At 41.7% G+C, this 23072-nt stretch overlaps 1 protein-coding gene across 3 annotated transcripts in view; it reads left to right on the top strand.

Moving 5' to 3' along the window:
* Rfx4 (regulatory factor X4) overlaps positions 1 to 23072 on the top strand; it is a 128322-nt gene that overhangs the window by 70035 nt on the left and 35215 nt on the right. For all 3 annotated transcript variants that reach the window (XM_026398580.2, XM_026398571.2, XM_026398585.2), the window contains exons 8-12: positions 13148 to 13248; positions 15254 to 15312; positions 18720 to 18864; positions 20946 to 21040; positions 21406 to 21523. In XM_026398580.2, coding sequence (XP_026254365.1) covers positions 13148 to 13248; positions 15254 to 15312; positions 18720 to 18864; positions 20946 to 21040; positions 21406 to 21523 — 518 coding nt within the window. The remainder of the gene's footprint in view (positions 1 to 13147; positions 13249 to 15253; positions 15313 to 18719; positions 18865 to 20945; positions 21041 to 21405; positions 21524 to 23072) is intronic.

Here is a 23072-nt window from a genome sequence, read left to right as displayed (position 1 = left end):
TTATATTTTCTTTCCTGTGAACGCTGGTCTTATCTACTTCCTATTTTGTGACAGATGTTTTTTTTCATATTGATTTAGGAGCTCTTTATTTATTATGGATGTTAACCACTTATATGTGATAAAGAGTCCCAAATATTCCCACCTTATGCCATATGAAAAAATATATTTATGTTTATATTATTTTGAGTTTATGGGTTGTTTTTATAGTATCTGGATTTTGTGTCATAGTTTAAAAAGTCTTTCCTGCTCCACTTGTGAAATAATTTCTCCATGGCCTGTCTCAATCCTTTTATGATTTAATGTTTTATTTTTCATTTTTTTGCTCAATTTAGAATGCATCCTGGTATAAGATATGAAATACAAGTTCACATTTTTTCTGTAGCTCTCTTGTCCCCAAACCATCCATTAATATTCAGATTTTTTTCTTCACGTGAAATGCTTCCTTTGTCATATAGTAAATTTTGTATGTACTTGAGGCTATTTCTAAACCTCTTATCCTATATTACTGATATTTCTATCCATGTTCCAGGATCACTTGTTTTAATTTCTGTACTTTTAAAAACATATTCTAAATCTAATAGGCCTAGCTCCTCATCTTACTTTCTTTTTTGAGAATTTTCCTGATACTGTCACATTTTATTTTCAGTACGAGTTGTTTTAGCATTGGCTTATTGATTTAACTATACACCACTTGTTTACATACATACAGTATGCACATACACACTGTGTATACACACAGGAGATTGTACTACGTGTGTAAATCAGTTTAGGGAGATTTTTAGCTTTGTGAAACTGAAAACTTCTAACTTAGTCACAGTTTACTTTTCCATTTATTGTGGCCTCCTTTTGTGGCCCTCAGGAATGTCGTAAATATTTTTCATATAAATATCATATATTTCCAAACAGATTTATTCTTAGCTATGCCATCTTTTTGTTGCTTTTTCTTTTTTCCAATACTGAAGATTGAACCCAGGGACACTCTACCACTGAACTATATACCTATCCCTTTTTATTCTATTTTATCTTGAGACAGGGCCTTGCCAAGTTGCCCACGCTGGCCTGGAACTTGGAATCCTCTTGCCTCAGCCTCCTGAGTCACAGAGATCATAGGCATGTGCCAGAGTGTCTGGCATTGGTACAATCTTTTCCTTCATGTCTCGTGTGACTAGTGGTTTTTTACATATTTTTAAAATATATTTATATGTGAAAGCTATTGATAGCTGTATATTTGGCCTAACCAAACTAAATTTAATTATCTTACCATTGCATCCCTTTTTAAAAAATTATCTTGGATTTTTCAGGTTTCAAATCATATCAGGTTTAAAATCAGACAATTTTATATCTGTCTTTCTAATTTTATACCCTTATTTATTTCCCTTGTCTAATTATGTTGGCTTCTACCTCAAGAACATGTTGAAGTCCTTGACTTCAATGACAGTACATCTAGTATTTCTCCACTCAGCACAAAGTTGATTTGACAATTGACAAATTTTAGCACTTTAAAAAATTAGCATTTTAATTCATTAAAAATTTCTATGAAGGACAGTTGTTATCTATTATCCATCTCTACAGAGATGATCATACTGTCCATTTCTCAATATGAAACCATTCTTGCATTCCTACAAAACAGACCTACTTAGTCATAGCATTTTATTGTTTTTAAGAGGTACTGCAGGATTTTATTTGCTAATGTTTTATTTGGGTCTTATTCATCAAAAGACCTAGGTGAGACTGATTTGCAGTTTTTGTTGGGTATTTAATCTTTGTCAGATGTTGCTATAAATGTTACACTTATTTCATAAAAGGAATCATAAAAGAAGCTTCCCTGTTTTTTTTTTCCTAAGTTCTAAACAGTTTACAAAGTGTTGTAATTATTTGCACTTGAAGAATATATTGAATTAATTCTCCTTTGAAAGCATCTATGCCTGATGTTTTATGGTGGCAGATCTTTAACTTTTTTCTTCCTTTTCTTTGGAAACTGGTCAGTTTAGATTTTCTATCTTCTCTAGGTTTTGGCAAATTTTCCTAGAAAATTTTCCATTTTTTTCCAGATGTTTAAATTTATTTGCTTATCATTGAACCAAATGGGCTTGTATTTGTATGCTGATTGACTTTCTGCTTTATTATGTTTTCTTTTAGTTTCTGAAGTTGTACCTTCTGCCTTTTCTTTGTTATTTGTGTAAGTTTTTGTCAAGAAATAAACTCTAGGTATTTTATTGGTTCTATTTTTTTTCTGTTTTCTCATATATTAATTTCTCCTTTATTTTATTAACTTATTCCTTTTACTTTCCTTAAGTTCACTCTGTTATTCATTTATTCAACAATTATTTATTGAGTTCCACCTATGTGTTTGGTGCTTGGGTTTTGTAAAAAAAACAACAGAACTAACCCAAAAATAGATACTAAATTTGTTTATTTTCTTTCATTCCTGATTATTAATGAGTATTTCAGGCTTAGATTTTTCTTTGAGCATTATCTTAGTTATAGCTCCTAGGTTTTGGTGTGTAATATTTTAATATTACTATTTTCTAGGCACTTTAAAATCTCATGTTTTTATCAAGAATTTAAAAGGGTATTCTAAAATATCAAAGTGCTGAGGGCTATTGTTTTCTGGTTATATGATTCATAATTATCTTTTTTATTACTTTTTAATTAGAGACAATTGCCCAAACTATTTCTTCTTGGGACTTTATTTAGATTTTTTTATTGTCTAATATATGACTGGATTTAGTGAGTGTTCCACTGATACTTAAGAAGAAGAAACTTAGCTTTTTCTTTTTCTTTTCTTTTCCTGTGGTGCTGGGGATTGAACCCAGGACACATGCTAGGCAAGCAGTCTATAACCCCAGGCCCAGAAATTCAAGTTTCTAAGGTACAAAATTTTACAAATATATTATTTGGATCAATATCATTTTTTCTCCTTGGTTAATGATTTTATTTTCTATTTTGCAATATATATTTAAAACATGCAGAAAATAAGAGTTTAATGTGCACCCACATCCAACATCAATAAGATTTAACAACTTACCTTTTTGCTACATTTTGGATCAATTTTATTGTCACTAAGTTATTCTGCTGTATCAATGTCCTTTGTCTTAGATCTGTCATGTACTCCGAAAGGTAAGCCTTATGATCATGTGTCAACCAGTTTTACTATATGCCTCCTATAATTTTTGTTCATTTAACTTGAATTTTTAAATTCAGGTCTATTAGAGTATACATTCATTACCATTCGTCACTACTTTTACTCTATATGATCAAAATAAAAATAATTCCTTCACTTTTAAAAAAATCCCTCATTTTCTTTAATCCATCCCTCTCCCCACTGCCAGCCTCTAGTAATTACTCTTCAACTTTCTGTCTCTATAGTTTTGCCTTTTCCAAAAATTTGTATAAATGGAGTCATGCCGTAGCCTTTGAGTCTGACTTCTCTCACTTATTATGCTATTGTAAATCATACTTTTTTAAAAGTTCAGTTTCTAATTGTTATTGCTAGTTTACAGAAACTGTATTTTTGTGTGTTGATTCCGTCATGAGATCTTATTAAATTTACTTATTCTAATATCTCTTTTTGTAGATTATTTGGAATTTTTGAGTATAAATGTGTAATGTAGGATTATAGACCATTTTGTTTGTTTTTCAGTGCCAGGGACTAAACCCAGGGGTTCTTAACCACTGAGCAACATCCCTTGCCCTTTTTATTTTTAATTTTAAGACAAGGTCTCATTAAGTTGCTTAGGATCTCTGTAAGTTGCTGAGGTTGGCTTTGAATTTATAATCCTCTTGCCTCAGCCCCCCAAGGTACTGGGATTACAAATATGCACCACTATGCCCAGAAAGACCATTTTGTTTTTTGATTTACAATCTGTATAACCTTTCTCTTCTTTATGTTATTACAATGGCTAGATCCTCTAGGCAAGAGTAGACATCTTTGCATTTTCTGTGATTTTAAGGGTAAAGTATTCCTTGTTCACTATAAAATATGATGCTAGGTATAGGGGTTTACAGATGCCCTTTATCGCATCGAGAAAGTTCCCTTCCAATCCTAGTGTGCTGAGAATTTATCATGAAAGGATTTTGAATTTTGTTAGTTTTTTTTTTGATTCAAGATCATCATATGGTTTTTCTTCTTTAGCCTACTAATGTGGCAGATTTTACTATGTTTTATTTTCAAATATTGTAGCAGCCTTTCTTCCCCAGGATAAATCTAATTGGTCATGATTTATAGATGATACATTGCTAGATCTGAATTTTGCTAATAAATTATTGAGTATTTTATATCTAAGTTCATGAAAGTTGTTCATCTTCAGATTTCTTTTCTTGTAATACTTTTCTCTGACTTGGGTGGATTGATTTTCTGGGCTTCATGAAATGATCTGAAAAATATTCCCTTCTTTTTTTCTGGAAGCATCAGTGTAGAATTTCACCTAGAATTTTAAATTTATGAGCTTAAAGTTGTTATTTCTTTATTATCCTTTTTAAAACTGTAGAGTCTGTCCCCTTTCTCATTCCTAATGTCTCCTTTTCTTTTTCTTTTTTAAAAAATCTTTATTCTTTTAGTTACAGGTGGATGCAATATCTTTATTTTATTTTTATGTGGTGCTGAGAATCAAACCCAGTGCCTCATGCATGGTAGGTGAGCATTCTACCTCTGAGCCACAACCCCAGCCCTCCTTTCCTTTTTCTTGATCAGTATGCCTAGAGATTTATCAATGTTATATACAGATCTTCTCAGAAAAAAAAAAAACAGCTTTTGGTTTCTCTGGTTTTTTAAAGTCTTTCTATTTTCAATTTTGTTGTATTTTTAATTGATTTAGGATTTGTTTTGCTCCTCTTTTTTAATGTCTTTAAGTGAAAGCTTATGTTATTGATTACAAATCTTTCTGCTTTTCTATAAAGTCATCTAATGATGTAATTTGTCTTCTAGTCTTTGTTTAGAGACATCCCAAAGTTTTGATATGTTGTAGTTTCAATTTAATTCAGTTAAAAATATTTTCTACTTTCCCTGTGGCTTTTTCTTTGACCTATGTGTTATTTAGAAGTGAATGTTCGATTTCTAAATATTTAGAAGTTATTCAAGTATCTTTCTGTTATTGAGTTGTAGTTTGATTTCCCTATGGTTAGATTACATATATATATAATATATAATATATCAATATTAATTATTGATATATAATATGTAATATATCAATACTTTGATATTTAGTGAAGCTTGTTTTATCTCCAGAAATGTGGTCTATATTGATTTTTTTCCATGCATACTTGAAACGGCTGCATACTCTGCTGTTATTTGGTGAAGTGTTCTATAAATTATCAACTAAGTCAAGTTAATTGATAATGTTTAGTTTTTCTTTGTTTTCAATGACTTTCTATACATTTGTTCTGTTGAATGCATCTCCAACTTTACTTTGGGATTTGTCATTTCTATCCATTTTTGCATCGTATATTTTGAAGTTGACTTTGAAGCTTTACTGTTATATATACACAAGTTGGGATGTAATGCCTTCTTGACAAATGGACTCCTTTTCATAAATGTAATGCCTGTTTTTATCCCTGGCAATAGTTCTTATACAGAAGTCCACTTTGATAGTAGCATAGATGCTCTAGGTTTTTTTTTTTTTTAAAAATTAGTGTTTGCATGACATCTTTTCCCACCCTATTCCTCTGTCACTGTCTCTCACATTTGTAATAAATTTCTTAATCAGCATAGACTGAGATCTTGCCTTTAAAAAAAATCCAATCTGACAACTTCCCTTTCTAGCTGCTCTATCTAGACCTATACATTTAGTGTCATAATATAATTGCCATTCTGATTGGAGTGGGATAAAATTTTGGTGTAGCTTTGATTTGCATTTCTCTATTGTTAGAGATGTTGAACATTATTTTATATATTTGTTGATCAATTGTATTTCTTCTGTGAAGTGTCTATTCAGTTTTGTTACTTATACTTTAAAAAAAATTAATGGTTGCTTAGGGCTTGTATATCTTCAGTTAAATAGACCTTCAAATACTACTATATTGCCTCACATGCAGTATAAGAATCTTAAAACTGTATATTCTCATTTTGTCATGCATTTGTTGTGCTATTATCATTTCATTTCTATATATGCTAAAAACTTAGAAAATATTGTAACTACTTCTGCTTTAGGTAGTTATCTTTCAGAGTGATTCAAGATATGGGTGCCAATCTTTTATATCATCTTCATTGTAATGAGTCTTGAACTTCCTTTCTTTGGTAAACATTACTAGCTGTGTGATATCATATTCCTCTGCCTGCAGAATTTTCTTGAACATTTCTAATAACATTGCAAGTCTGGTGGTAAGGAATTATTTTAGTGTTTGTCTGAAAAATAACTGGCTTCTCTTTCATCTTTGAAAAATGCTCTCACAGTGTACAGTATTCTGAATTGACAAATGTGTGTGGGTTATTTTCAACATTTTAGAGATTTCATCCCATTGTTTTTGACTTGCACGTTTGTCCTTTGTACCTCTTCCTGTGTTTCTCTGTGTGAAAGGTGCCTTTTATCCTTGGCCACCCTCAAGATTGTTTTTGTCTTCTCTCTCTGGCTGTTTTATAATGGTGTATCTAAGTGTTTTGTTGTGAATTCTGCTTAGACTTTTCTGAGCTTCTTGGACCTGTGCTTTAAGACATTTCATCATGTTCTCCTTCTGGTTATTTCAAAGACAGGACTATTAGACCATTTGTTAGGGTCCCACAACTCTTGAAAGCTCTGTGTTTCTTTTTTCACTGATTTCTCTCTTTGACTTTGAATTGAATGATTTTTAACCACCTGCCTGGAGATTCACTGGTTCCCTTAATTGGATATGTCAGTGTAAAGGGACTGTTGAGTATTGCTCATCTCTGTCACCATATTTTGTTTTTACTTTCATATTTAACATTTCTTTTGGCTCTTTTGTATAATCCCTGCATTCAGCTGAAATCCCTCATGGATTCACACTTACTGTTTCATCTTTTCCATGAGATTCGTGTTACTATGAATCATATGAATAGTCACCATTTTAATTCCACGTTTAACAGACTGGTTATGCTCCTTGCTTTCTCTTTCTCAATGTTTGTGTGTATCTTATCATTTTTGATTGACTTCAGAACAGTGTTTATGAGAGTAGACACGGAGGTTGATAGTATCTGTGCCTAGAAATGGGCATGCCTCTTCTAGGCCTCTGACTGTAAGGAGTGGAGTCAGTCTGTTCCCAAGTTCACTGGGTTTGGGCCTTGTTGTTGCTATGGTTACCTTCAGGGTGCCACCAGCTTCTAATTTCTCTGGGGCACCTTCACTTAGGTTGGAAGTTGTTTCTTAGGCTTTTCATTTCCTCAATGTTCCTGCCGCAGGGCCTCTCCTATGTTACTCTACTACAGTTGCTTGAGACTTGGTGCTTCTGTTAGCCAGTTTGGAGCTGAGGAGAGCAGGGATTCTCTTTTGCTTGGACTGTCTCAGTCTGAAGCAAGCCCTGTGGTTCTGGGGCTCACGGTTTCAGGCTACATGGTTGTGACTTGAGCTCTCTGATGAGTTAAAATTTGGGGTTTGTAGATTGTCCAGCCTTTTCTTATTATGGTAGGAATGATGATGCTTTTTCCATCAAGTGGAACAGATACACAAATAGGCTCACAAAAGTCACCTGCAGGTGAGATCATAGCCAAATTCTATTCTCAGCCTTTTCTGCATTATTCAACAGTTCTATGTGAAGTCAGAATTTCAACTTTCTAATCATATTTATATATAAACGTGTGTCACTTAGGCTTGGTGTTGTTGAATTCATTCTTGTGTGTTGACAAAGTGAACTGGATAATAGCTAAATCTCTATTTTCACTCGGGATCACAAAGGTACCTTCTGAGTGATTGGTAAGACATACAATTATAAGAAAATTTCACATGCTTCTAATATTTCATTACAGGTGCTATGTACACACATATTACATAGTTAAATAATCACCACTGATTCCCCCCCCACCCTACCAGGAATTGAACCCAGAGGTGCTTAACCACTGAACCACATCCCTAGCCCTTTTTATATTTTATTTTGAGACAGAGTCTTGCTAAGTTGCTTAGGGCCTCATGAAATCGATGAGGTTGGCTTTGAACTCTAGATCCTCCTGCCTCAGCCTCCTGAGTGCTGGAATTAGACACGTGCCACTGCACCTGGCTCTACCGTGAGTTTTGACTTATAAATCTAGTGCCTGTCACATTACATCAAGAGGATGGAGGTCCATCCGACAGCTGACTTTTCAGTTTTACGTATTCGCTTCTCATCTTGTCTGAGTGCCTTCTGTGTGCTGGGCCCTGTGCTCACTCTGGATGGAAATGAGCATCGGCTCTAGACATTCTAATTCCACCCTGGTCAGGCCGGGGTGCCGCTCCCAACTCACTGACTCAGACCTCGGCTTCTTTCCAACTCAGAGGACATGTTGAATTTCAGGTGACAAGTGACACTATGACAGGGTATACATGAATTGTGTATTTCTATTTATAGGAAAGGTCTATCATTCTCAAACTTAGGGTTTTCACCTCATTCAAGTGATCTTGGTGTAGTGGTTGTTAACAGCGATTATTTGACCATAAGACTCTGTGTGTGTGTGTGTGTGTGTGTGTGTGTGTGTGTGTGTATGGTTTGATTGGCAAGGAGGAGAAGATATCAAAAGAGCAAAGACTGAGGACAACCCTGAGGTGTTAAAGGAATAGCAGTGAAAATCAGGAGCTGGCTCTGGAGATGAGGAACCCAGGCACTGTGAGGGGCAGGTGTGGGTATTTTCACCATCTGAGATTGCAGAGGGAGAACAGTCATGAATCGGACAGACCTGGGCTTGGATCTTGGCTCTGTCACTTACCACATTTCCCTGGACGAATGAGAATGGAACAGCATCTCTGGGCCTGGGTTCTCACCTCTCTGTTGGGACTAACAGCGGTGCCTACTTCATGGGGTTGAGGTGAGGATTAACAAGAGGGGAGGTGTGAAGTGTTTAGCACTTGGCACGGTGCACCACTCATTAACAGGTCCTTGCTGTTATCACACTTTGCTGTTGTTGTAACAGCATCACCATCATCGGAGGTCACACAGGGACCTGCCAGTGAGAGTTAAGATGCAGGAGGGGGGCCGTAGCGGGAACCTCAGACCGGGGAGCCACGTGCATAAAAGGGAGGAAGAGTTCATGTCACTAAAAGTGCTGGGCCATCCCTGGAATCCCAGCCCAGGGGGTGAGATGAGGGGAGGAAGGAGAGCTCGGGGAAAGCGTGGGCTGCGGGTGAACCCCCTGGAGGAGGGAGAGCCATCCTCGACAGGGTAACAGCCTCCACAGACGCTGCAGGGAGTGGCCAGCCTGGGGCTTAGGGAGGCATCCCTCACAGCAGGTGACAGGGAAGACAGCTCCTCACTGCTGCCTGACACCACAGCAAAGCAGCTTGAATGTTTCGATGACCCCTAAGAGACTACAGGCCCAAATTCTCAATTCCCAAGTAGAATCTTTTCTGGGCTGACTTCCTCCCCACTTTTCATCAGCTTAATAAAAACGAATGATTGCATGAAGCGAAAGGCCCACCCACAGTCCTGCTGCTGAGTGTCTGCTCCCAGACAAAGGCCCAGTCCCTGCTCCAGCTCCGTGTCAGCACCTGCAACACATCATGGAGGGAGAAGGCAAGCAGCCCTCCCACCATCGGACTGTCACCAGAACTTTTCTAAATTTCAGCCTGTCTAAAGCAGCCCAACATTCTAAGAAGTCTTCCCACTTAGAAGTTGGATCCAGTGTGCAGACAATGGGTACCATTTCTGAACTTGGCCTTTATGACACACGCAGTCCTTTGGCTCCCTCTGTACTCAACACTCACGCCTCAGATCACCACACCAGTTAGTGTAAATCACAGCCTTTCAAGGAGGACTCACAGGGACTCAGGGGCTTCAGGGGAAGGTTTCCCTATAGAAGTAACATCAGGTTTCGGGTGCAATGGAGGCTCAGCAGTTGAGCAGGAGAGGTGCTCTTGGCAGAAAGAAGGGCAGCCCCAAGGCCCTGGAGAGAGGAGGGAAGGGGGCAAAGGCCAGGAGAAGGAAGGAGAAGAAGAAGGTGGGCAGAGGGCTAAGAAGGCCAGAGGATGGGTCTGGGGGCTGTGGCAAGGATTTGGGTTCATGTCCTCCTAGACTATGTGAAAGTATTAAGGACTTTGGATCAATACTAATCAGCATTGCATGTGTTTTGCAAAAATCCCCTTCACAGTGTGATGGGTGGAGGTGGGAAGGAGGTAGGGTGGACTCAGGAAGCTAATGTCACAGTCCAGCTGAGCAATGATAGTGGCTTGAAGGGGGCAGTAAAGGGAGGAAAGTGAATAGTGTTTGAGAGGGAACTTGGAGGTAAAACCTGAAATATTTGTAATGGGACAAGAGGCCAAATGAGCACATTTAAAACCAAGACATTTAATCCTCATCATACCATGCAACTCACATCCCAGGGCCACCTACCAAGTTTCCTTGCCTAAAAAAACTGAAACTGAACTTAATCAAGTCTTTAGACCTAGTGGGAAGCACACAGAATGCATAAATAGATTAAATGACACTATAAGGAAGAAATCAGCCATATCATAGAATGGGCCACCCCAAGGAACAAGTAACATGGTGTCATCAGTGAATCAACAACATAAAATAGAAAAAAGAGTATTTAAGAAATTGAAGAAGCAATGTTGTATCTTGCATGCTAAATATGGACCTTGTTTGGATCTGATTCCAACAAACAAATAGATGTCTTAGAGAGAAAAAGGGAAATCTGAATTCTGACTAGGCTTTAGACAATGCTGTCTGAGCATTCTCATGGTGTGGAGGTGTTACATGCATGTTCGTGTGTGTGCGTGCACACATCCACGCTCAAACCTTGTGATTCTGAAAAGCACACTTAGTTTCTGGGGGTGAATGATATTATGAATTTGCTTAAAACACTCTGAAAAAGAAAACTGGCAAAATATTGCTAATTTTTGAAGCTGAGTCACGGGTCCTTGGAGTTTTGTTTTGTTATTCTTTCTTGGGGTATGTTTGGACCTTCTCATAATAAACAAGTTAGAAACAAAACTTCATGGGAAGCAGAGTTTTAACATGAGAAAAGAACCAGGTCTGAGGGGGAAATCAGGAATTTATTTTGGACATGTGGAGTCTGACCTGACTCTGGCACTTGTAAACAGAGAGGTCATATACCCAGTGGGCCTGGAGTCCTAAAGACCTCTGCGCTGCAGACATGAAAGTGGTGGTAGACAGTGACTGAAGCTGAGGGCAAAGAGAGATGACTAAGCAGGGAAGGAAAAGGGCTCTATGAGAAGAGGGCCCAGGGCTAGATCTGGAACACACAACGGCCAGGGAGAGGGCCATGAGCTCCGTGTCCGGGAGAAGCAGTAGAGTGAGGAGTCACAGATGCCAAGGGGAGTCAGGGGGTCCAAAAGGCAGATGTGGGCACTAGAAATGTGTGCTGCCAAGATGCCTCGCAAGGTGACCAGAATGCGTCCTCTGGCTTTGCACCACTGATGGAACTTGCTGCCCAGGTGACAGCTGTTTAGGCTGAGGGACAGGAGCAAGGCAAGGAGTGAATGGGAGTGAAGAAAAGGTGACAAAGAGTCTGGAATGCCAGGCACAGAGGCGCACGCCTGTCATCCCAGCAGCTCAGGAGGTTGAGGCAGGAGGAACATGAGTTCAAAGCCAGCCTCGGCAAAAGTGAGGCGCTAAGCAACTCAGTGAGACCCTGTCTCTAAATAAAATACAAAATAGGACTGGGGATGGGGCTCAGTGGTCGAGTGCCCCTGAGTTCAATCTCTGATCCCCTCCCCGGAAAAGAGTCTAGAACACTCTTTGAAGATGTCTGTAAAGTGGTAGATAGACATGGTGGGAGCTTGAAGGGAGTTGAGGAAATGAGTTTTTATTTTATTCATTTTACTCTTTAAGGCAAAGCATCCTTAAATACATGAAAATACTGAGAGAATAATCCAGCAGAGAGTAAAAAGTTGAATATAGAAGGGAAGGGCCAGTTGGTCGTGTAGGTTCCTAAAAGGCAGGAGAGGGTGGGACAGGGAGTTTAGTCCTGGGACAGAGGAGAGATTGCTCCTTGATTCTGTCGGGAAGAAAAAAGATGATCCATGCAGGCGGCGTAAGTGATGGTCTTCCTTTGTGTTTGTCTTTCCTAAGAAACGGGGGGTGACACCATCTATTGTGGGGAGGGGACTTAGAGGGTAGAGGTGTGAGGTCTTGGAGAAGGTTAGAGTCATAGAAAGGGAAGAGCAGGTGACCAAAGAAAATGGATGGAATGCCGGGTGGGGTGAAGGTTGGTGACCATGATCTGATGGGAGAGAGACAGTGGAAGACTGAACCAGGGCAGTGTAGGTGGCATTGGTTGAAGGCAAGAATGATGTGGGCCATCAGCATCAGAGAGGTCCACATGTCCAGTGTGGCCAAGCAGGGCTTCACATGGAGGAAACAGGAGGTGGGGCTATGAGCAGATGTTTTTGATGGTCAGACTTGGGGCACTCAGTGTCTTTTCAACCCCAAAGTCCCATCTCATATTGCAACCTACCCTCCCCTGCACAGTTTCTTACCCCTACCCCCTCCCACTTCTTATCTCAAAATTGTCCTTAACTCTCCAAATCTAGTACAGTTGGAAGGCCCATATTAGGGCTCTTTGCCAATTTAAAAAATATGGCTGCTTCCCAGCTCCTGAGACATGGCAGCAGTTTGGTAAGCTGGGTGGGAAGGCATCTTCCATATGCTGCAGATGAGTTTCAACTTGTCTGAGGGGACAGGGACCAGAGTGGGCTTTGACAGCATGAGGAGGAAGGCCAACTGCAAAACAGCCTTCTTAGGCTACAACCCACTGTCTTCATCCACCATCTTCCTAAACACGAAGGAACGTGTTTTTCTTGCAGATAGAGTTCTGGATGACTCCTCACCTTGCAGTGAGCTTTACAGTTGAGCATGATGGACCAGGGTTGGCCCTGGTTAGTCCCCTCCCATACCCACCTGCTCCACAAAGTCTGGGCTTCCAGCTCTGCCCCTGAGGTGCTGAGAAGACTGAGCCTACTGGTAGCGCCAACCCACTATTAGGGGAAAGAGGGCCTCTGGGGAGGACTGAGCAACACAGGTGGCACTCAAGAAGCACCATTTCTCTTTTTAGCTTAACTCAGGTGATTCGAAAGTTTGCCAAGCAGCTGGATGAGTGGCTAAAAGTGGCTCTCCACGACCTCCCAGAAAATTTGAGGAACATCAAATTTGAATGTAAGTACAAATTGAAGAGCAGAATATAATATTTTAGTGCCAAACATTGTACGTGATTGTTATTAAAATAATAACAGCTACCAGCTACCATTTGACTATAGAGCACTAGGTCTTGTACTGTGGACTGTATGTGCATGCACTTATTGAATTCTCATAAATTGTTTATTACGGGCGGCCTACTCCTCTTTTTACATAAAGAATTCAGTCTTAGAGAGGTAATAAGTGACAGAGACAGAATTTACTACCAGTCTCTCAGATGCCCAAGTCTCTGCTTATCACCACCATACTCCTTATTCCAATTCATCCTCATGCCACCTCTGCAACATAGAAAAGGGTATCCCCATTCTACAGATGAGAATCTGAGAGGCAAAGCAACTTCCCCAAAGCCACACAGCTGGTAAGTAGGAGCTCTGAGATTTCCTTGAAGCTCTGCAATTGTGATAGCTCAGGGCTTCATGTAGTCCCTGCCTAATTAGAAAGCCAAATTAATATTTCTCATAAGGGGCCTGGGGTTTGGATCTTTGCAGAGCATCGCCTCTCATGCCCCAGCACTAGCTGGGTCTTAAGAAAACTGCTTCTATTTTTCTATCACCATGTGTTCATGCTTGTGTGAGACTCGTGTGCAGCTCATTTGTTGCTATTAAACAAAGATGAAATGATTTTAAGCAAAACAGGGCTTTAAAATATATGTTTCTTAAAGCCCCATTTGAATGCAGCTTGCTATTCTTGCCCGAAATAAGTGCCAGGGAGGAAAATGAAGGCGATCAAATTACCCTCTCTCCGCAGGCAAAGGAGCCCTTTCAGAGGTGCTTTGAGGCCGCCTGCAGTGCCCATCACCTATTGATAAAGCCCGCTTTATTTCACGGCTCTCAGTTCTTTTCTTTTCTCCAGCACTAAATTCCACATCACAAAGTTAAAGAAAAAGTAATTAAGGAGAAGGATTAACGATTGATCGGCCTGGAAAATTAGAAGTTCATCTGTCCCCCATCCCCATTCCTTCACCCACACCCTATTTTTCAAACCAAACCAACTCTGAGTACAAATTAGAATAATCCTAGGGAAATTTCAGACTATTTCTTGACCAGTTCAGAAATTAATGAGAAGAATACCCCGTGCCCGTTTTAATTATGCTGACAAAACCAACCAGTTCAAAGTCGGTAGCCAGGAGGTCTGCTGAACCTTCCACCTGTGCGTGCCTGGAGGAAGCGTTCTTCCCAGGGAGCCCCGAGTGCATCTGGAGAATGTGTGTGTGTGTGTGTGTGTGTGTGTGTGTGTGTGTGTGTGTGTGTTGGGGGGGTGTTGGTAACAAATGCCACTCAAACTTTAAGACCTTGAGCAGGAGCGTGTCTTTTCTGCTACAAAATTCCCGGATATAAGGTCACCTCACTTGAAATGGATCAGCTCAATATGTTAGTGTAGGAAACAAGATCTTTTCCTAAAGGCAGAGACCATTAAAATCTGCAAATAGGTTATGGAAATAATCTGATAAAAATGTCAGATTAGACATGCAAAACCACATCACTGTGGAGGCTGGGTTCCACCCTAGAAGCACTCCCTACCCCCACACACCACGGAGGCTCAATCAAGATTTCCTATTAGACATACTACTTTTTAAAGGGACTTCTTCAAAGCTTCCATTTGATTCCTGCAATTATTTATGGAGAGAAGTGATTGAGCTTGCAATTAGCCAAATGAAAGACAAGTAAATAATTGCCTTTACTCACGGTTGATTGACGCCACCATTTCTCACACCTGCAAGTGTGGCATGTGAGTGACTTTGAAATCTGTACCCCAAATATCACCATTAGGAAATAGTTGTTGAAGCCCAAACAGGAGAACAAAGAATCAAATGCAGGGTTTTGTCAGTGGGTGCATAAAGTGGGGGTGGGCCATGTGACAAATTTAGGCAAAATGAGAAAGATACTTTTTGAAATCTGCTTCTGGAAAATCAAGGTAGAATCATAAAGCATGCACATATTTCCAATCAACTTTTCTCTTTTTGCAGTGTCGAGAAGGTTTTCCCAAATCCTGAGACGGCAAACATCGCTAAATCATCTTTGCCAGGTAGCTGTACCCTCTGTGTGTATTAACCACTGCTTAGTCATTGCAAATCCCGGGGCAAATCCAGAAAAACAATTTCCTGTAGCTCTGTCAGGCCAACAACAGTGTTTAACTTCTGTGTTTAGCTTCTACAGATGAGGAATAAAACTGGTAGCCAGTATCTGTTTCAACTCATATGCAAAATCATTTCATCAACATCAGTTGCCCCTGAGCCTTTCAGATGTATTCGAGAGGCCGCAAATTTATGGATCCCTTAAATCAGTCAGAGCTTTTCAGTCCCTATTGACATTTGGGTGTGCATGATTTCTTGTTTGTGCAGTGTCCGTAGCCTCTAGCCACTAGATGCCAATAGTCCTACCCACCCAGCCCTTGTGACAGCCAAGAAGGCCAGTTCAGCCTGGGGGGGGGGGTGAAATTGCCCCCACTGTGAGCCTCTGAGTCAGACCATTCAAAAGGGATAAACAGAATGATTTGTTTGTTGTGGCATCCAAGAGTTCAAAGCTACCTAGTACCATAAATATTTGCCCAATTTTGTTTAGTTTTTCCAGATCTGCATTATTTTTAGCACAAAAGTGACATGCACTTACCATAAAAAAGTTCAAACATGAAAGTGTATAAACTAAAAGTGACAGACCCCACTCTGTGCTCTATGTACTCTATAGTTACAACTAGGGGGCATATAACTATTAATTTTGTGCCTAACGAAGGAACTAAAGTCTGTTAAGGCCACCCATTAATATCACACTCAATTACTAATAGCCTTAAAGCAGCAGTGACCAACTGATGGCCACAGACCAAATCTGGCCCTAGGACATGTCAGATTATTGTTTGATTTGCATATGATCAGGTTTTTTTTTCAGTTGGTCACTAACAGTTGAAACTAGATGACAGCTGAATACCCAGATTGGTGTAGAAACCCTTGGAGAGCTGGTATCATGCCCGGAGGGCAGTTCCCCTGGCAGCAGCAGCATCTCAGCAGGCACCGCCCTCCTCACCCACCAATTCTCCTAGAGTTGGCCCACCTCGCTCATGTGTGTCACCTGCCTGCCCCTCTGTGTGTTGAGGTTTGCAGCTTCTCCCATAAAGTGCTTCTGGGTCTGGTGATGCTGGTTCTTCCAAGTCAAGGAAGGAAGGAAGGCTCCAAACAGAATCCAGAGAGTAAAACTGCACCTCCCCACACATCTCACACTTCCTGTCCTGTGCCTGGTGTGCATGGCACAGGGATGATTTCAGGAAGGAAGGAAACCCTCAATAAGGAGGTTAACCTGTGCAAAGCCTGATAAATTAAGGGGATTCAGGGCAGAAGACAGCAAAACCAAGAAACCTTCCTGAGGGCAGAGGCCAGCTTAGAAGGATGCTCCTTGGGTCCTATCAGGGAACAGACATGGTTTGGGTGCTTCTCTCTGGGGCTCAGATGGCTTAGGAAGGACTCTGCCCCTTCAACACACATGCAGGTCTAAGCATCCATACGCATGCCTACAACCAAGTGTTGCACAAGCATGCACACACACATACACACACACACACACACACACACACACACACACCCTGGGGAGTGAAATTGCCCCCACCGTGAGCAATTTTTCCACTTCCCACACTCAAAGACAGTATGCAATTTAATTGGCAAACACCACTTTTGCATCTACTGGACAGCCTCAGACATATTCCTGGATCAGCCAGAGGACCGGGGTTGGTGTGAGAAATGAAATACCACAGAACATCTGCGCCAGTATCCCAATGAGCTTTCCTAAACACACAGAGCAAACCAGACTAACAAGTCAACCAAAGACTCCCCACTAACTCTCTGACCCAAGATCTTGTCACATACCCAAGCTCTTCCAGGCACGCCAAGCAAGCCACTTGGCACTCATATCTCAGCCACTCAGAGCACAAAGTCTCTTAAGTGCCTACTCAAAACACTATGCTTAATGGCACCTGTCCTGGTGGGGGGGGGAGTGGGTGTAGCAAACAAAAAATTAAATGTGAGTTTTACAAAGGAAAGAGAATGGAAACCGGCATAGAATATATGCACATTCTATTTAGATAAGACAGTCAGAGGAAGCCCCTCTCTGGGTGTGTCAATTAAGCTAGCCCATCATGACTGCAGGGCTGCTGGGGCAAAGTGGGAGAAGAATGGGAACATCACGTGCAAAGGCCCTGAGATATCAACACAGCCACGGCAAAGAGAACCAACCAGAACAACAGCAGCTAATTATGCTTTTCAAACATTATCTCCATACCCTCATTAATACATAGGTGCTATCCATTTCATGAAGCAGTCAACTGAGATTAATCTTGCCTGTCCCAAATCAATGAGCTAGTTAGCAGCCAAGCCAGGATATGAAGTAGGTATGTTTGAATCCAGAAACCTGACTTTTACCTCCAGTTGCTTTTGTTAGCATTAGACACTGATGCAATTTATATATTTATATATTCTAGGCCTCTTTGGCCTTCAAAGACTTCGGCAGTTATTTAAGTAAGCTACTGTGCTTGGACAGTCTAGGTTTAACAAGGGTTGACATTGTTTACCATCCTCTGGAAGTTCAGAAGTATCATGAGATTTACAAAGTCCTTGTGTATTTTCAGTCTTTTTATTTTACTCAATGATGTTTTGAATACATGCAAGTAAAGGAAACGAGCTAGGGTATGTTTTTCTTGGCTTTTATTGGTATTGTTCCATATTGGTAATGTTGTTCCCAATTTTGTTCCAACTTGTAAATTTAAGTTCACTAGTGAGGGTTTGCTGGGGAAGTCACAGCCCTAACACACACACACACACACACACACACACACACACACACAATTGATCCTTACAATGTACTTCCTTTTTCCTCCATCTTGATAATTCATATTGCTTTTAATCATCCTAGCATACAAAGAGAAAAAACAAACAGAAAACTAGAGCTTAAACTAATCTAGAATGCATTTACATGATAATTACACATTTTGAAATTTCTGGGGTTGAACCTATCATGGGCCAGAGGAGCAGGAACATTTCCTAAATCCAGCCTGGCCCTGTTGCTTCTCAAGTGCTCGAGCCACACGGGCTACGGAGCAGAGACCCCCCATCCCACAGGCGCCCGTCAGGAGGCTGACAGATCTCTGGCCTTCGTCCCATTGTTTGATGGGGTCAAGACCAAAGGAGCTGGGAACAGCAGGGTCTGGCCTGGCCCAGGCCACCTTGGTAGCTACTTAGAGAGAGAGAGAAGGGAAGAGTCAGGAGGAAACAGTGTCTGAGTCTTCTGAATGATGGACTTGTCTGCTGCTTTCCTGAAAGGGAGTTTTCCTAAATTTCAGGGCAGTTTACAGAATTCCACATGCAGGTTCATTGAAGAGGCTTAAAAGGAAACAATGTTAGGTATTTTAACCTAAAACCCACAAACTAATGAGTGGATTGGATTGGGTCACAGGCGTCTCGGACGGTGATCCACAGTGCAGACATCACGTTCCAAATGCTGGAGGACTGGAGGAACGTGGACCTGAACAGCATCACCAAGCAGACCCTCTACACCATGGAAGACTCCCGCGATGAGCACCGGAAACTCATCATCCAGTGTAAGGTGTTCCGCCAGGGCTCATTTCCTTCTGATTTTGCTTTTTAAAGAAAGACAGAGGATCTTGGTATTTATTTAAGTGGCATTCTGCCCCTTCATTCTTCCTGGGTCCCATCCTCCTTATTGTTCCCATCATATGAGTTGACCCAGACAGAAGGGCCAGTTGACATGTGTCAACACAGCTGGTGCAATTGGGCAGCACACAATGTCATGCAAAGGACCCCACATATGACCCCGGATGCCAGGCATACCTCCCTGGTGGTGACATAAACAATGAGGACTAGAGCTTACTCTGCCTGTCTCCGCATGTGTCAGTCTGGAGTCCACAGCTGCTTCAGGGGAGGGTCACATGAGTTGGTGCACCTATTGGCAGGAGAAACTTCCAGGCACATTAATGCTTGAGAAGGGGTGGACAGTGATTGACTTCTGCCAGCATACATTCATGTCCATGTGGACAGAGACTTCCAACTTCAGACTGTGTGTGTGCTGCTCCAAATACTACCCTGACCTGGTCAGGGCCTCTGCTTTGAGGAGAAGAGCCGCAGGAGAGGGCCAGGGGACACCATCACCTCTGTCCTGCCCAGGGCCTCCCCACAGCCTTTCAGGGTTCCCGGCCACCTCCCCCCTCTAGTGGTTCTTCCTTTGCCATGCACCTCAGGAGAAGGCAGCTTGAAGACAGGAAGGGGGAGATCAGTACTCCTTCCGGGGGGTGGATTTTAGAAAGATTGATGCTGAGATCATGGGTGGAGCGAGGGGGATGGCTAAAGTACCTTGCACCTTCTGTATGGTGCAAGTGACCTTGTTCAGGGTGCTGCAGAGAAGCTGTCCCCATGAAGAGGGGGGCTATTCAGAGTTTCCCAGGCCCCTCTGAATTCCAAGGTAAGCCTTCTGTACTGTCATCTTGAGGGGCATATATCTCCAGTCCCCCAGTCTGAGCTTATGATGCTTATACGAAAAGTCCTCTAAGATGTTTGTTAGAGGACTCTTTCCCCTGGAGGTCTTTTCAAAGGCAAATAGAGCAGCTGGAATACTGGACCATGTGGACCCTCCCAAGGCTTCTTTCCTGGCCAAGCCCTATCTCAACTCAGGCTCCCATTTCTTCCTCTGCAGCTGCCCCCTGCCCACTCTTCCCCAGTTAAGAATTTTAGAGGTCATCACTGAAATAACGATGCAGTTTTTTGACTGTCTGGTGTGTGCCAAGTCCTGCATCAAATCCACCATATGCTGACTTCACTTAATCTCTCCATCAGCCCTGTGAGGAACACTCCCTTGTCACCCCCACTTTACAGAAGAGAAGATACAGCCCCAAAGAACTGGGGAGGCTTCCCAGAGTCATGTGGCAAAGTAGGAAAGCTGGATGTGAAACCAGGCCTCATCTTGGCCTCACAACCAGAATTAATGGCAAATCAGAAGTTGAACAAATAATTCACAAATGCACTGCATCTTATCAAAGAGGACTGAGCTTTGTGATGCAGGGTCAGGAAGGGGAGATTGAGGAAACATACCAAGTTTGAAGGCCAACGGCTCAGTGCATGGGTGTCAGCCCCGAATCTCCCCACTAGACAGTTGGGGAGTCCCTGAACCAGAGTGAACTGGACCAACAGAGCAGCAGCCCCTCCGCCCATTCATTCAAGCCTGTTTTTATTGGCTAACAGCTGCTTAGCAGATAATGCACTAGATAATAAAGGTAGCAGACAAAGAACTAGCAAGGAGACACTCACAGACCTGACTGTAACCCCGCATTATTAGTGATAGAATAAAGTGCCAGGAAAGAACAGAGGCGGACTGATCAGTTTGGGGCAAGGGCCCCAGGCAGGGTTAAAGGCCCCCTTAGTATAAAAGGTATAAAACAGCAGAGCCTGTTGGGAACTGACAAATGCATGAGATGGCCCCACCTCGCAGCATTCACAGGCATGGAAGATGCGCCCGGGAAGGTCGGTGGGGCGCTGATGACCTAATGCTGTGAATGCCCTGCTAGGATTTGGAGTTTTACTTGCCCATCCTGCACCCCCTGCTCCTTGGAGGTGCACCTCTATTTAAACACAACTGCAGGAGTTGTGTGGGGCTCTCCTTTGTTTACAGTGTACCAGGAGTTTGACCACCTGCTGGAGGAGCAGTCGCCCATCGAGTCCTACATCGAGTGGCTGGACACCATGGTGGACCGATGCGTTGTAAAGGTTGGTAAGCTGGAGCGGAAGGGGCAGCCTTGGGTCCTGTAGCACCTCACTTGTCTGTGTGAACAGCAGGCTAATACAGAGCCCCCAGTGAGCCATGGCAGCTGTGAGTTCTTGGGTTCCCAGGGGAGACCTGGCCCTCAGCCCTAGGAGGTGGAAGCCCGACTCTGCATCTCCCATCCCTGATTCAGTCTCGTCAGCCTCTCTATGTGTGCACTGAGTATTGGCATCCAATTCCATTTTTAAGTGTATTTTTGCTGCAGAACATTGTTCCACAGTATTAAGACCCATGAGCCTCCCTGTCTTTTCAAATAGAAATAAATGAAAAGTCAAGATGATCCCTGTTAACCCCATTGAATTCCTTGTAGGTGGCTGCCAAGAGACAAGGGTCCCTGAAGAAAGTGGCCCAGCAGTTCCTCTTGATGTGGTCCTGTTTTGGCACCAGGGTGATTCGGGACATGACCTTGCATAGCGCCCCCAGTTTTGGTAAGAACACCCCAGCCCTCCCCACCTTCCTTTTCTCTGAGCTGTATGTACTGAATCCACCTCTGTGAATTAGGTGGCTGTGGTCCGACTTGCTATTCTGAGGCCACAAGTTCCTCTGTTGGAAATAGGTCTATGTTGGGGGACCTAACATTGTTGGGACTTTCAGAGAAGAAAGGTGACACTGCTTTCTGAAAATGAAGTATCCAGTCTGAAAAGGAGAGGATCACACACAGAGTATGACCTGAGTTTAAAGAGGAGTAAACAGTGATGACCGGGCACCCCCTTTATAAGATGTCCCGAGTGCCATCGGGCCACTTCCACGGAACTGTTGTGTAGAATTCCATAATTGCAGACTTCCCAAGTGGGCCCATGAAGAGGCCTCTAAGTTTAAACATTTGCAAGTACCCCATGGAAACTTTTTTTTAAATTGACTTTTTATTTTTAAAATGATTGACATTTTATTATTTTGATTGATATTTCTTTAAAAAGGTAAGGATAGTCTAATCCCCAGAAGAAGGCTTTTGCATTCCTTTTACCATTTGTTTTACTGGCCCCCTGGGTTTTTTACTTCCTTACCCAAGTCCTTACCTACTGCTTTCTAGTATAACAGGCCTTGAAATCTCTGCCCAGTGGTCCTGTTTCTGCAGGCAGAAACCTAATCACCAAGTTAGTGTGAATGCCTCTGCTATATAGTAGGACACAGTTTTCTACCTTTCACTGAAAAGAATGAAGTATGCATTGAGTCTGGGGCCTTAAAGTGGGGACTTGAAGGCATTCTGTGAACATTCAAAGTCCCAAAACACTTTGGTCTTCATTTTATAGGCATTTTGGTAAAGGACTATTGGTATAAATTTTCTGGGTAATTGCTTAAGTTCTCTATTAACTTTGCAAGTAGAGATGTGGTTTTATTTCTCATTATCTCCAATTAAGCTGGTCAGCTCCAGATTTTGCACTGGGTTTCATTTGACGCTTTTCCATCTAGCTTTCTATGGTCTCTGTCACCATTTTCCAGTCATGCTATACAATGAAGTGACGACGACGAGGTGAAACACAGAGCACCATTTTTTTCTAAACAGCCCTGTCCCTGAAAGACCATGTTTGCCCACTCAGAGAGGCGTTTTGTTGCAGATTTCTTTAATCTTAGCACTGAAAGTTCTCTGAACCTCCCTGCAGAGAGGCTACAGATGGAAATTCTCTTGGAGAGCTGGGTATGGAAATGCTCTGGTGACTGCTACCTGGGCAGTGCCATCAGGCATGGCATTTTGATGACTTCCAGTCAGCAGAGTTACTGTTAGCACATGTTACCTCGAGGTCTGGAAAAATCATTGGTGCATAACTGCTTTCACTTAAGTAAATGGTGGAAAACTATTTGAGATTTTTGTCGTTGGTTCAAAAAATCAAAAGATTCAACAGGGTCACGCATAACACACATGTACACACCCACAAAGCAAGCATCCCCTTTTTGTTTTATTCCTTTAAATTTGCTGATTCATGAACTAAGTATAGCACCGACTCCTTTCCATTAGACAGGGAAAGCAGTCTCCTTTCT

The sequence above is a fragment of the Urocitellus parryii genome, chromosome 5, assembly GCF_045843805.1.
Source record: "Urocitellus parryii isolate mUroPar1 chromosome 5, mUroPar1.hap1, whole genome shotgun sequence".
Taxonomy (NCBI): domain Eukaryota; kingdom Metazoa; phylum Chordata; class Mammalia; order Rodentia; family Sciuridae; genus Urocitellus; species Urocitellus parryii.
The sequence above is the reverse complement of the archived record's forward strand: the minus strand, read 5'-3'. Positions and strand labels throughout refer to the sequence as shown.